Source organism: Sesamum indicum, linkage group LG10 (assembly GCF_026168435.1).
Source record: "Sesamum indicum cultivar Baizhima isolate 11 linkage group LG10, ASM2616843v1, whole genome shotgun sequence".
Taxonomy (NCBI): Eukaryota; Viridiplantae; Streptophyta; class Magnoliopsida; order Lamiales; family Pedaliaceae; genus Sesamum; species Sesamum indicum.
In genome coordinates, this window is record NC_142666.1 from 21,338,450 (window position 1) to 21,351,591 (window position 13,142).

Sequence of the window (13,142 nt, forward strand, 5' to 3'; positions counted from 1 at the left end):
TGCTATTTTTTCTTTTTACTTTCAACTGATATTCCTATGATTTATAGTGTCTGTTTTAGTGTGTGTTGTGCATTTCACAACGGTAACAAATTTGCAATTTTACAACTCACTTCCAATTGGGCTGAGCCGGTTGCCTTAATGGATAAACAATCTCTTTCAAAATTCGCGTCAATTAGTTTTTATAATTGAAGTAATTTTATATAAAAACCTTTCACAATTTTTAAAACTCGATTTTGTCCATCAATTAACGCCATAATATTTTTTTAGTTAATTATATTTATGTTTGTATCAGAATTTTTTTTATGTACGTACTTATTTATTATTGATTTTATTTGAGAGGCCATGTAACAAAACTATAGCGTTTAATATCAATTATTAAAAAAATATTATTCTTAAATTAATCAATTTATAAATTTTTTAAATTATTAAAATTATATTTATCTATTCAAATGTTATTGACTCAATTAAAAGTTGGATTCATTTATAAATAATTTTATTGAGTGAAGTGATCATAATCATATAAATATGGTTAAGTTGGTATGTATAATTTAATATAATTAATAATAATTTATGCTATATATATGTGTGTGTCTTTATTCAATTTATTTATTTTTAAGCATTATTTGGCTTATAATTTACTTATTGGATACATTTTATTCTTAATATTTTAATTACATATTTTGAATTAATGCATTTTAATTTCATAATGCAAAAACCCTAAATCAAGAAACTTAAAAAAGAAAAAAAAAAGTCACTTGCTTTGAGTTGACACTTTCAAGAAGTACCCACTTAAAGAAAGAGGAAACTGAGGTTGGAGACTGGTGGCTGTTGGCGGAGTAAGACGGTTGAGAACTGATGCCGCCGACGAAATAAAATGGCTAAATTTTGTTTCTCTTCTATTACTCTTTTTTTCAACCGATATTCAATTTTATAGAGTTTGAGTGATTTGGGCATTTTATAACAGTAATAAAATTTCCACTTTGGACTGGGCCAGTCACTCTCGTTTAATCTAAGGCCCAATAATAAATAAATACGGTCCTTAATTGATAAAATGAGTTTGTCATAACTTGGGCTTCCAATTATTGTTTGGCATGTATAACCTAGAGATTTCATCATATTGTAAAGTTGCTAATAGAATGCCAAATTTATTGATGTGTACTCATAAGTCTAAATTACTATAGGGGATCAAAACATGCAAGCTAGCTTGTTGATAGACACTACCTTAACTTTGATATACCTCAATTGGATTTTAGTTTTTCTTTTTAATTTGTTGATGATTATTGTATACTACAAAAGTTCTATTTTTTTTTATTTGAGAATAGAGTTCAAAGATGTTCCGATAGTAAGCAGTATAGGAAAAAAAAAGAAAAGAATTCTCAAAAAACAGTTGATTTGAGCTTTAATGATGTACCAACTTGTGTATATTAAAAATTATATAATAAATTAATAGTATCTATAAATGTCAAACAAAAATCAATACAAAAATTAAAATTTTGGCTATAATTAATTAACATTTCCCATAGTTTTCACCTGCAACTAATGTTTTCATCTTACTTATAGAAATAACAACACATCGATCAATGAATGAAAAAAGGAAGATCTACATATGTATAGGGAAATTAAAAGCGGCCAAATTAATTAATATTATTATGACCTACAAACCATACATATACAACCACATCAAAGATAAAATTCAAAGAAAAAGGGAAAAAAATAGAGTGAGAGTGATGTATACAAAGTCTCTAGAAAATGAAATACAGATCAATTATAGGCATGAGGGTGTGCCAAGAGATAGGCCTCCACAACTTCATACATCCCAATAGCCCTATCTTTCCCAAGCTCAATATCTTCCTCCTTTATCTCCACATTCTCTTTTGTGTAATACTCACTTGTTATCCGACAAATACACCCTCCAAAGCCATACGGTTCGAACTTCACTTCATAAGTGATGTGATCAAGCTTGTCCATCAACGCATCTCCTTCGATGAAAGTGTACTTGCACATGAACTTCTCTTCATCCATCTCGTCGATCCTATGTTTCACGTAGTTGAATGGACTAGCTGCATATATACATATATATATATTACACGTTCATCATAGATATCAATCCGTATAATTATATATATATAAGAATGCGTACCATCGGTGAAGTTCATCTGTTTGATGGTTCCGGGCTCGCCTTTGCCTTGGAGGAAGTCGATGCTCTTGATTGAGGAGAACATGAGCTGGGGGCAGAGGTTGTGAGAATCCAAGATCAGGGCCTTGAACATCCTACTTGGGGTCACTTTTGTTCTGAAGGATTGGGACACCTTGATCACACCCATCGATAGATATGTCGGTCACTCGTTTCCTCGCAAAACTTATCTAAAGGGAGATGGAGGATTTGAGGGAGCAAGGAAGAAGAGCTTCTGGCTTTTGGGGGGATTGGAAATGAGGTGTAGGCGTATGCAGAGAAAGTTCCCTGGTGGAAAAAACTAGTCTTTCTTTGCTGGTTTTTGACTCATTCAACGCGTAAACGAACCATCATCTTAATTAATTCTAAAAATATTTCTGCTTTTAATTATAGTTTTCACGTTGCACACTGGTAGATGCAACCTAACACCTCAAAAATTTATGCATCAATAACCACTTGCTTTTCAGCATATATATATATCTTTTAGGATGAAAGTCATGGCGTGGGTCCATCTTCTAGCTGTTGGATATTGATTAATCGTATTATTCTATCCCAACTTTATTTATTTATGTATTCATCGATTCTCTGGAACAATATATATTATGTATTTGTATAATCTCGAATTTAGATTTATATTGAATATGCATCACTATAAAAAAAATACAACATTTAGTCATGGTTAATTGTCAAAAAAAGTCGTAGCAAATAGTCGTTGATTATGGCTATAGTCGTTGGTATCTGCAAAAGTGGCTAAAAGTCATGTCAAATATTTTTACCATGGCTTTTAGCCATAACAAATAACTTTCACACATTCATTAATAGTCGTAACAAAGTATTTACAATAATTTTTAATCCATAACTATTAAACTTGTAGTCAATAGTCATTTTCTTTTTTTAATGCATATAATATATATATATATATATATATATTTAACAGTTCACCATAAACATATATCCATACATTCATTAATACATATACGTTATTACAACATGAGTTGAATCATACATAGGGATAATTACACACCTTAAATTAATAGAAATGATAGTCACAATTCACACACACTCTCACACCGGCACACTCCATTTTATTTCATTTTTATATAATTAAGAAACAGCCATTTTAATTAATAATTAGTTGTATTCATGAGGGTGTGCATGGAGGTGAGTCTCAACAGCCTTGAAAATTGCCTTTGCCCTCTCTTTGCCAGCCTTGATCTTTTCTTGTATAACATGATCTTCCCCTTTGGTGTGGAATGTGCTGGTGGTTTTGCAGATAGATCCTCCATCCGCCCCGACTTCGATCTTGAAACCGTGCGTCATGGAATCAAAATCTTCCCCAAGAGCATCACCTCCTATCACGCTGTACTTGTATATGTAATTTTCCTCGTCAATTTCATCAATACGATGCTTTGCTGTCTTGTAAGGACTCCCTGTACCAAAGTTTTATACATATAATTAGTGATAATTTTAGAACGTATTAGTAAAAAATCCTGGATTATTTACGTACCATCAGCAAAAGTGACCAATTTGATGGTTCCAGGTCCTCCATGGCCCTCTAGGATTTGAAAGCTCTTAAAGGCATGTGGCAGAAGCTTAGGAATGAGGTTGTCTCCGTCCAGAACGAGGGACTTAAACAACCTAGCTGGTGGGACTGGGGAGATCAGTTCATCCTCATAATTGAGCACACCCATATCTGAACTGAAATCTTGTATTGGAAAATCAAGAAACACAGGTACCAAACTAAAGCTATGTGGTCTGAAAATTGTGAGAAACAAAAGCCCACATTTATAGTGAAAGTCAAAGGCCAGCTTAACGTTTAATTATTCGGTGGAAACACATATTGTAATCATAGTCTTCTTCTCTTACAAATTTTGTAATGATATAAGTCTTCATTTCCTGCCAATATTGTAATGATAAATAGTCTTTGTTTTCTGCAGATGATGATGATGTCCCTCAAAATTTGGATATATTGATTGAAGCAGTTGGTTATCTAATTCAGCTCAAGAGCTTGGAACTTTTCAATGCATATGTAAGCATTTGAATATTTCAGCCTAATCCATAATATAATTTGGATATATAACGAGTTGACCGCGAGTTCCTTTAAATCATTTATTTGGACATCATCGAATAACTATTATGTTTAGATTGATAAATTTGAATGAAATGATTTTAAATTTTTTATTTTGAATTATAATTTTTGTAAAAATACTAATTGATGTAAAAACATATATAATACTGAGTCACTAGAATTTTTTTTTATTTTTTTCAAAATATAACCTTAATGAGTTCCAAGAGCTTTAAAATTTCATTATATATATCAGTACTTGTCAAGGATATAAAATTAAGACAAAAGATAAATAAATTCAACGCGGGCTCAAAGTTGAATATTTGAACTTATTCATTTATTATTTATTTTTTACCGTGACTAAAAGCAAAGATGATGTAGTATATATATACCTAACAAATATAAAATTGGTGAATTAGGTAAATGGATTGCAGATATGATAGGAAGATAATGTGGCAACTTGATTGATTAAAAATAGTGCAAAATCGAGCGGTTGATTATAGTTTAATTTACCAATTAAATCCATACAAATTGAGCTTAAATTACTGATAATATGTTTTGGTCCATGGTAATTAACACCAAGAATTCGTCATTGTATATCGTCACATAATTGATATCATAGGCATATATTTTAATGTTGGGACAACGCAATCAAGAAGATATAATTATGGGATGTGCATTATGATCTGATGGGGCCTCGATACAAGCAACAAAAAGTTCCCAACAAAAACTATTTTGAAGCATATATATATATATATATATATATATATGAGTATATGTTACGAGGGAAAAGTTCAAAGACCCATATGATAATAGGAATGTTTAAAAAAATTCTTATCAAAACTAAAGTATCAAATATTTTCCTATGATATAAAATAAAGTTCAGAAAAGTTTCTCCATACAGAATTGGGCTACATGCGTTTTGACTTGAAAGTACATTTTTTTGAATATTTTTGCCCTCTCTCTCACATCTAATAATAATCATTTAATTAAACTATATATTTATTAATAATAAAATATTATTTAATATAATAATTATTTAATTAAAATATTATATATTTATTAATAATAAAATATTATTTTATATAATAATTATGTATATAATAAAATATTATTTAATTAAATTAATTTATATATTAAAAAAAAAACACAGCGGGGGCATGCTGAAAAGCCGCGCCCTTCTCACTCCTAGGCGACGGCTGTCGCCCTCCTTTTTTATTTGGGCGGGGATCAGGGGAGGGGGCGAAGCAGGTGGGGTGGGGGTGGGTTATAATTATTATTTTAAATTTTTTTATAAATTATAATTATATATATTAAGTATATTTTAATAGTTATAAATTATATATATTATAAATTAAAATAATTATATATTAATAGGCTTAACTTGACCGGTTGACTATGAGGAGTATTTTAATCATTGTTTTTAAAAGAATAGACTCAAGTTGATCAGGAGACGATGTGATTATTTATTCGTAACATAGGGGTGATTTTTTATATTAAAAAATTCATAGAAAATTTTTTGATTTTTACATATCACCGAGGGTCAAAATAAATTTAACCCTATACTATTAATATTTCTGCACATCAATTTTGACCACCAGCATATATAGGAACCTCAAATGATGGGGAATGTAAATGGAAAAAATAAAAAAAAGCCCAGAAATTATATCTTCTTACGATAAAATATTAATATTAAATGATTCCTATTTTTAATTATCAAATAATAAGTCTTGAATTTGAATTTCATTTTCACCTATTCACATGCGGGATTTGCACGTGATGGGGGTGTGTCGTTAGGATATAATATTAATATTAAATGATTTTCCTCTCTTTAACTTAAACTTTTAGATGATATGACCGTCTAGCAAATATTGTCCAGTATTTTTTAAGAATTTATTTTCCCTTGAAGATATTTTCATATTTCTTTAATATTTCAAATTGGGTATACGCTGTTAATTTTATGTTTGTTTTTCTTTTTTGGCTTTTTTTGTGAGGATTTCTGTGTTTTGTGATTTAATAACCTTGTGTATAGCATCATGATTTAGCTAGACTATTAGTTGAGGGATGATCACATAGCCCCATTATAAAGCAAGTTGCATGTCAACATTACTTCAATAGTATACCTGAAATTAATCAAGATCCGCAGAAGAGAAATTTTTCAAATATAATTAACAATAATACACAAAAATAAAGAGAAATATTGCACACATGAACTATATATAATATTATTACAGAATGTACTCAAATCATACAGACATCAACCCTTTATGCTTATTATCAAACCAGGAATAGCATTTCAGGCAAAAACCACCACCACCACCGACCCCCACCCCCCCCCCCCCAAAGAAAAAAATACACACCTTAAATTCATAAAAGTGGTACTCACAATTTAAAAAACACTTTCATATGTAGCGACACACTTTATTTAATTCGGGGGATTATATAAGAAAAAGCGTGGTTTTAATTAATTTAGTTGTATTCATGAGGGTGTGCATGGAGGTGAGCCTCAATTGCCTTGAAGATTGCCTTTGCCTTCTCTTTGCCTTCCTTGATCTTGTCTTCTGCGATGTGGTGATCTCCTTTGGTGTGGTATGTGCTGACGGTCTTGCAGATGGATCCTCCGTCCGGCCCCGCCTCAATCTTCACAACGTTGGAGATCGATTCAAGCTGGTCTCCAAAAGCATCACCTTCTAGCACCGTGTATTTGAACACGTAATTTTTCTCGTCAATTTCATCGATTCTGTGCTTCGCATGCTTGTATTGACTCCCTGTACGTATCATACATAACAATTTAATATAATATGATTGAAATAATTATATATATCGCCCTCGTCTAAAATTGAAAACTATGATTAATATTATTATAAATACGTACCTTCGCCAAAAGTTAACAACTTGACGGTTCCAGGACCTCCATCGCCCTCAAGGGTTTCACAACTCTTGATGGCCTGTGGGAGGACCTTAGGGATGAGGTTGTCGGAATCAAGAACGAGTGACTTAAACAACCTGTGTGGTGGGATTGAGGAGACATCTTCATGCTCGTAAGTTGTCACACCCATGTTCAAATCTTGTACTGATCGAAGAAACTTGAGAGAGAGCAAACTCAGAATTGGTACCGGCTTTGAGTTTGATTGATGTGAGAAATCATGAGGATCGAAAGCCCTATTTATAAGTGAAGCCGGGGGGCTTAAGGTTGTCCCTGTGGATAACACATGTTGCAATAGTATATATAGTCTTCTTTTATTGTAATGTTTGTCTTTGTTCTCTACTTGGCATACATTAAAGTATAAGATCATTATCTAATTGAACTGTTGGAGATCTTTGGAAATTTCCCTTTCATATGTAGATATTAATATCTAATATTTATTGACTCGATTTATAAAAAAGAATTAATTGATTGTGGATTTGATTCTTTCTGCTATAGCTATATTGATGAGTAATCTGTAAGTATTTCTATAAACGATCTATATATAATTTTAGGATCATGTTCTGATCGTATCTTAAAAAAAAAAATACAAATATTAATATATTTTTAATGTCTTCACTTATCCACTTTGCATTAAAATAGAAAGGCAAATTAACGACCCACAGTAGTGCAAGTTATGAGAAATAAATTGGTAAATTTAGTTAAGTGGAGCAGGTATTAAATTAACAAACCTAATCTACCAACTGGATAAAATCTTTAAATTTTTGTCGGACGTAGAATTTATAAATTCTACAAATTTAGCAAAAGCCGCCTTCATTTTATTTTTATTTTTTAAAAAAAAAAAGAAAAACAAGGTGACCAATTAAAATTATACAAATAGGGGTGGTATAGTAATTATATTTTATGGTGGGTAACACGACGAATTCTTGATCGAATATTCTTTGAATAATTGGTGTAGTACAGATGTATTGATGTCCCCGCATGCAATCAAAGATGATATTATCGGATATGCATTAGTCTGATGGAGCGATCCCCTCTTTCCAAGAACACGACATGTGGTACGATGTGGGGTTACTTTAAAAGTCGTGAATATTAGTACACAATGCCCTCACCTTTTGAGTTAATCTTGAAATAATTTTAAATATATATAGATTCATACTAATCATTTGATATTTTTAAATTAATTTTTAATTCATATGAAATTATATAAGTTAAAAAATTTATAAATACTAACTTTTTTCCCCTCGATTTTTATTATTTCTTTTATACGACCACACTAATTTAGACATTCGTAGGATATATTATTTACATGTCATATATTGAAGAATTAATATTGTCTTAAGCTTATTTAAATCTTTTTATGTACGAATTTAAAGTTTTATTTTTTTGAACACACGTCAAAATATGATTAATAATATCTCAGCACATCGAACTTGACCACCAACCACCTACACCCCACCCACATTCTGGTAGGTGGGCAATGTGAAAAATATTTAATACGCTCAGAAACTAATCTTGTCTCCTATTTTTAATAAATTTATCCTCCAAGGTTTATTAGATTTATTTAAAATCTAAATTCGGGTTTTGCACTAATTTTAAGTTGCAATCTTTTATTTATTTTTTTTGGGGGGGATTTTCTGTGTTTATTATATAATTTAGGATAAATTACAACGATCTTTCTTGAGATTTGACATAATTACGAATATCTTCTTATCATTTGAAAAATTATCAATATTCCCTAATTTTAACGTCTGTCTAACAATTAGTTCATTCTGTTAGTTTCAGTTAGGCTCCATTCATTTTTTTTATGGTCAATTAATCAAAATATTCTTGTGGGCTAAAAATTATAATTTATATATAATTTTATAAATTTTTTCATCCACCCCAATCGATTTTTATAAACTCATATTTTAAAAAGAAAAAAAAATACAAGAGCATAATTAATAATTTCATACATTCGTTCAAGAATTATATAATTTTATCAAATATTATGAGTGCATTTATAATTTTTTAAATAATAAAATATATTTATAATTATGTTGAAAGTTAGGAAAGATTATTATACCTTATCTATAATTTAATAACCTTCCAGAAATGATGACGTGACTAGATTAGCATTGGGGAAAGAACATAGCACGATTGTCAAACAAGTTGCACCTCAGCATTAATTGAATATATATATATATATGTACAGAGTTATGCACAAAAAGAAATTTTTAAATAAAATTGACATAAAGTCGGTGCCCCCATATGAAATAGGGAAATTCAGACTTTATGAGTAATTTATGTTGTAATATTTTAATTAGCGGGTTCAATTAGAGTTGGATTGCAGCAAAATTTTGAGTTTAGGCTTCTTAATTAGGACATTTGTGTCAATTAAATTTGAGCTGAGATATAATTCCGAAGAGATTGTAATGATTTTCAACTTAATTAGATCAATCATAGATAAATATGATTTATCACTTTATCTGAACTATACATAATTCATATCAAATATGTATTTGTAGTTGTTATATAATAATTTAGATGAGAGCAACACAATCTAGATTAGAGGTTTTAATACACTTTTATTATTTGATTCATATCAAGATATTTGAAGAGAGGTTTTTTATTTTTTATATTTTTTAAGAAATGAGGGCAATAATGGAACTTAAATGTCAAGGGTGATATCGTCATTGTGAAACTAGAGTTCTCTGGAGCATACGTACACGACACTTACAGTGCACCTTCTTTCTCGAGTCTTTGCATCACAAATCATTTCTTTGGCTTTGACAAGATTTATGCAAAAACCCAGTCTTCAAAACCCTAATAAAAAAATTCCTGAAATTCCCAATTTCCTTTTTTTAAAACACTTGAAAACCCTAAATTTGTTGTTGCAAACAGAACCGGTGATTGAAGGGACAGTATTCAAAGATCAAGCATTTACAGACGACATATGTTTGCGTACAGAAATCAATTAATAGAAATTCTGCTTTTTAATTGTTAATCTGGGAGGTAAATGTCGGCGAGGAGGAGGACAGGGGAAGAAAGGTTGTACTACAGTCCGCCAGCGATGAGAAAGTACAAGTACAACCAGCAACAGCAGCAACCGAAGCTAAATTCGTCATATTCAGCATTATCCGAGAAAAGAGAATTCCGGTCTGATTCATATTTGGATCGATTCTTGGAGCACACCACTCCTGTTGTGGCAGCTCAACATTTTCCAAGGGTAAATTATTTTTCTTTGCTTTTTGGTTTCCTGGAAGTAAGAACAGATGAAAAGTTATATATTTCTTTTTACTGTTTTGAGAGTCGTTCGTAGGTTTATGTTGTTACTTTTTTGTTTAAAGTAGTGATATTATTCATTAGATTAATCACTATACGCTGCTTCTTTATGTAAAGATGATTCTTTTCCCCAATTTTTTAGTTTGTTTAGTGCTGCATTATGTAATTCAACTAACTAGATGGAAGCTGAAAATCCTCTTTTCTGTCGAGTTGGGTTCCTAGGATAACAACCAAACTGAAATGGAGAGAAGAAGTTTTGACCTTCTCATGAATACAAATTGATGAAGTGATCCTTTATGTTCTTTCTATGATGCTAGCTAGTATTTGATTTTTTAGTGGGTGTGTATTTTGGTCTGGTATTTTTCATTTCTTGGTGTTGTTCCCTTATGTTGTTCATTTACTGTTCAGTGAGACATGAATATCACGGCCAGTTATAAAGTTGTCAACAATAATTGTTGAAGTAATTCAAAATTAAGGATCTTAGAATCTTGAGCTTAATTACAATGAACTGCTGGCATTATTGCAATGGGCTTAATCTAGCACTTCATATAATTGATTTCACATATCTTGTGAGATTAAGTCACTGTGGAAGCAAACCTTAATCGTCTAATTTGATGCACCTTTTGAGATCTGCAGACGAGTATGCAAGCATGGCGGAATCGTAGTAGTGAGTTCCATCCATACTTCATTCTCGGAGATCTTTGGGAATCTTTCCGAGAGTGGAGTGTTTATGGAGTTGGGGTTCCTCTTCTTTGGAGTGATTCGGTTGTCCAATATTATGTGCCATCCCTGTCTGGTATTCAACTGTATATAGATCCAACGAGACATGTTGGGGAACAAAGGTGAGATCATTTGTTGTCTTTTCCTTTCTCCTTTCTTTTTCTTTTTTCTTTGTTTCCAGGATGAAAGAGGTGCACTTGATAGGAGAGACCACTTGTGACCCCGCAGTCACAGTATATTTACTGCTATAATAAGTTCTTTGAAGAAAAACACAAGATTGATGGTTGTCATTCTATGAAGGCGTCATTGGATGGTTGCAGTGTCTTGTAAGTCATTTAGTGGTGACTCGTGCAGAGGGTGAATTGATTATGGGATTTCAGAAAAATAGGTGTTAATCTTTGCGTTACAGTATTTTTATCGACTTCATCCATGCAGCTCCTTTTATTTGGCCAGTTATCCATCCAAGGTATCTTGATATGATGAAATGTTTTCATGGGTGACAGTAACTCAGTTTCTCATGTTGATTTTGACATTGTAATAGGAGGCCTGGAGAGGAGAGCGATGCCACTTCATCTAGGGAGACGAGTAGTGATGGTGACAGTGAGTGTGGAACTGATAGAGGTGCCAGTAGTAATCAGGGATCTTGGAGCCAGAAGAACACAGTTGGCCAAGGGTATAGCAGATTTGCAGGAAGAAACAATCCTTTGACGGAATCATCGATTGATGGGGATGATATTAGCAATCCCCCAGGTCTTCTTATTTTTGAGTACTTTGAGAGGGAGCTTCCATTTCATCGTGAACCATTAGCTGATAAGGCAAGTAGTTTTTTTCTGGACCATTTTACTGAAGTTTATTAAATTTTGGCGTTGACAAAAGACTTCTACTGGCTTGCATTCAAACAGATGTCAATACTTGCCTCCCGCTTTCCTCAACTGAAAACATATAGAAGCTGTGATCTGACTCCATCAAGCTGGATTTCTGTTGCTTGGTAACCTTATCTCAGAAAAGAAACCAAGATGCTTTGGCACTGATCTACTCCGATACTAAAACTCATCTTATTATGCAGGTACCCTATATACAGGATACCTATTGGCCCAACTCTGCAAAATGTTGATGCCTGTTTCTTAACTTTCCATTCCCTTGCAAAACCTGTTAGAAGTAAGTCGCTTCTTCTTTGTTTCAGTATTTTCTTTTTCTCTCTTCCCCATGCAGTCTTTTTCTTTTCTTTTCCTCCCCTTTGGTTTGCCCTAGGTTGTCCTATAAACTAATAACAAGAACTAGCGTTAGGTAGATATTATAACTAACTGGACAACAATTTCTTGTGAACAGACAGCGAGGGCATGCAGAATGCTGACAGCAAGCTCTCGCTGCCAATATTTGGACTTGTCTCATACAAGTTTAAAGTCTCAGACTCAGATGGGAATGGAGTTTATGAACGCCAGAAGGTCAATTCGCTATTGCGAGCCGCTGACAACTGGCTTCGAGTTGTGCAAGTCGATCATCCTGATTACAACTTTTTCATGTCTCACAACACATTCTGGAGATAGAAGTTGGAAGTTGAGAGTTGAAACACAAACATCTCTCTCCTCCAATACCACCAGGCTCCTGAACAACCTTAGAGGTCGGTGATGGAATTTTTTGGAGAAATTGAGAAGTTAAAGCAACCTTGCAAGTGGCTTTTCCTACAGCGAAAGCAGATATAAAGGTGTTGTCATGGGTTTTCTGGAACTTCAGTAGATGAGTACTGTTGCCGTAGGGCTTTTTTGTTGGAGAGGGTTGATGAATATAATGTAGCATGCAACTCTTTGGCTGTGTATACTATAGAATTGTTGTTGCATTTGGCTGTGTACACTATAGAATTGTAGATTAACAACTTCTTGATGAATATAATGTGCATGCAACTCTTTGGCTGTGTATACTATAGAATTGTTGTTGCATTTGGCTGTGTATACTGTAGAATTGTAGATTAACAACTTCGTGCAAATTGCCACATA

General features: G+C 32.3%; 4 protein-coding genes across 4 annotated transcripts; 1 reads left to right on the top strand and 3 right to left on the bottom strand.

Moving 5' to 3' along the window:
• Positions 1-1,619: 1,619 nt before the first annotated feature.
• LOC105178924 (major allergen Mal d 1) lies at positions 1,620-2,575 on the bottom strand. The gene is made up of 2 exons (XM_011102517.3): positions 2,141-2,575; positions 1,620-2,060 (listed from the first exon to the last, which is right to left on the bottom strand). Exons 1-2 carry the CDS (start codon positions 2,322-2,324, stop codon positions 1,762-1,764), a joined length of 483 nt encoding a protein of 160 aa, XP_011100819.1. The 5' UTR covers positions 2,325-2,575; the 3' UTR covers positions 1,620-1,761.
• A 535-nt stretch (positions 2,576-3,110) lies between these two features.
• Positions 3,111-3,944, bottom strand: LOC105178944 (major strawberry allergen Fra a 1-3). Its single transcript, XM_011102535.3, has 2 exons — positions 3,681-3,944; positions 3,111-3,603 (listed from the first exon to the last, which is right to left on the bottom strand). The coding sequence occupies exons 1-2, from the start codon at positions 3,862-3,864 to the stop codon at positions 3,305-3,307; spliced, it is 483 nt and encodes a 160-aa protein (XP_011100837.1). The 5' UTR covers positions 3,865-3,944; the 3' UTR covers positions 3,111-3,304.
• Positions 3,945-6,426: 2,482 nt separating this feature from the next.
• Positions 6,427-7,401, bottom strand: LOC105178923 (major allergen Pru av 1-like). Its single transcript, XM_011102516.3, has 2 exons — positions 7,114-7,401; positions 6,427-7,006 (listed from the first exon to the last, which is right to left on the bottom strand). The coding sequence occupies exons 1-2, from the start codon at positions 7,295-7,297 to the stop codon at positions 6,708-6,710; spliced, it is 483 nt and encodes a 160-aa protein (XP_011100818.1). The 5' UTR covers positions 7,298-7,401; the 3' UTR covers positions 6,427-6,707.
• Positions 7,402-9,886: 2,485 nt separating this feature from the next.
• On the top strand, positions 9,887-13,064 carry LOC105178921 (uncharacterized). The gene is made up of 6 exons (XM_011102513.3): positions 9,887-10,372; positions 11,065-11,270; positions 11,690-11,963; positions 12,051-12,136; positions 12,215-12,306; positions 12,478-13,064. The coding sequence occupies exons 1-6, from the start codon at positions 10,163-10,165 to the stop codon at positions 12,693-12,695; spliced, it is 1,086 nt and encodes a 361-aa protein (XP_011100815.1). The 5' UTR covers positions 9,887-10,162; the 3' UTR covers positions 12,696-13,064.
• The last annotated feature ends 78 nt before the right edge of the window (positions 13,065-13,142 follow it).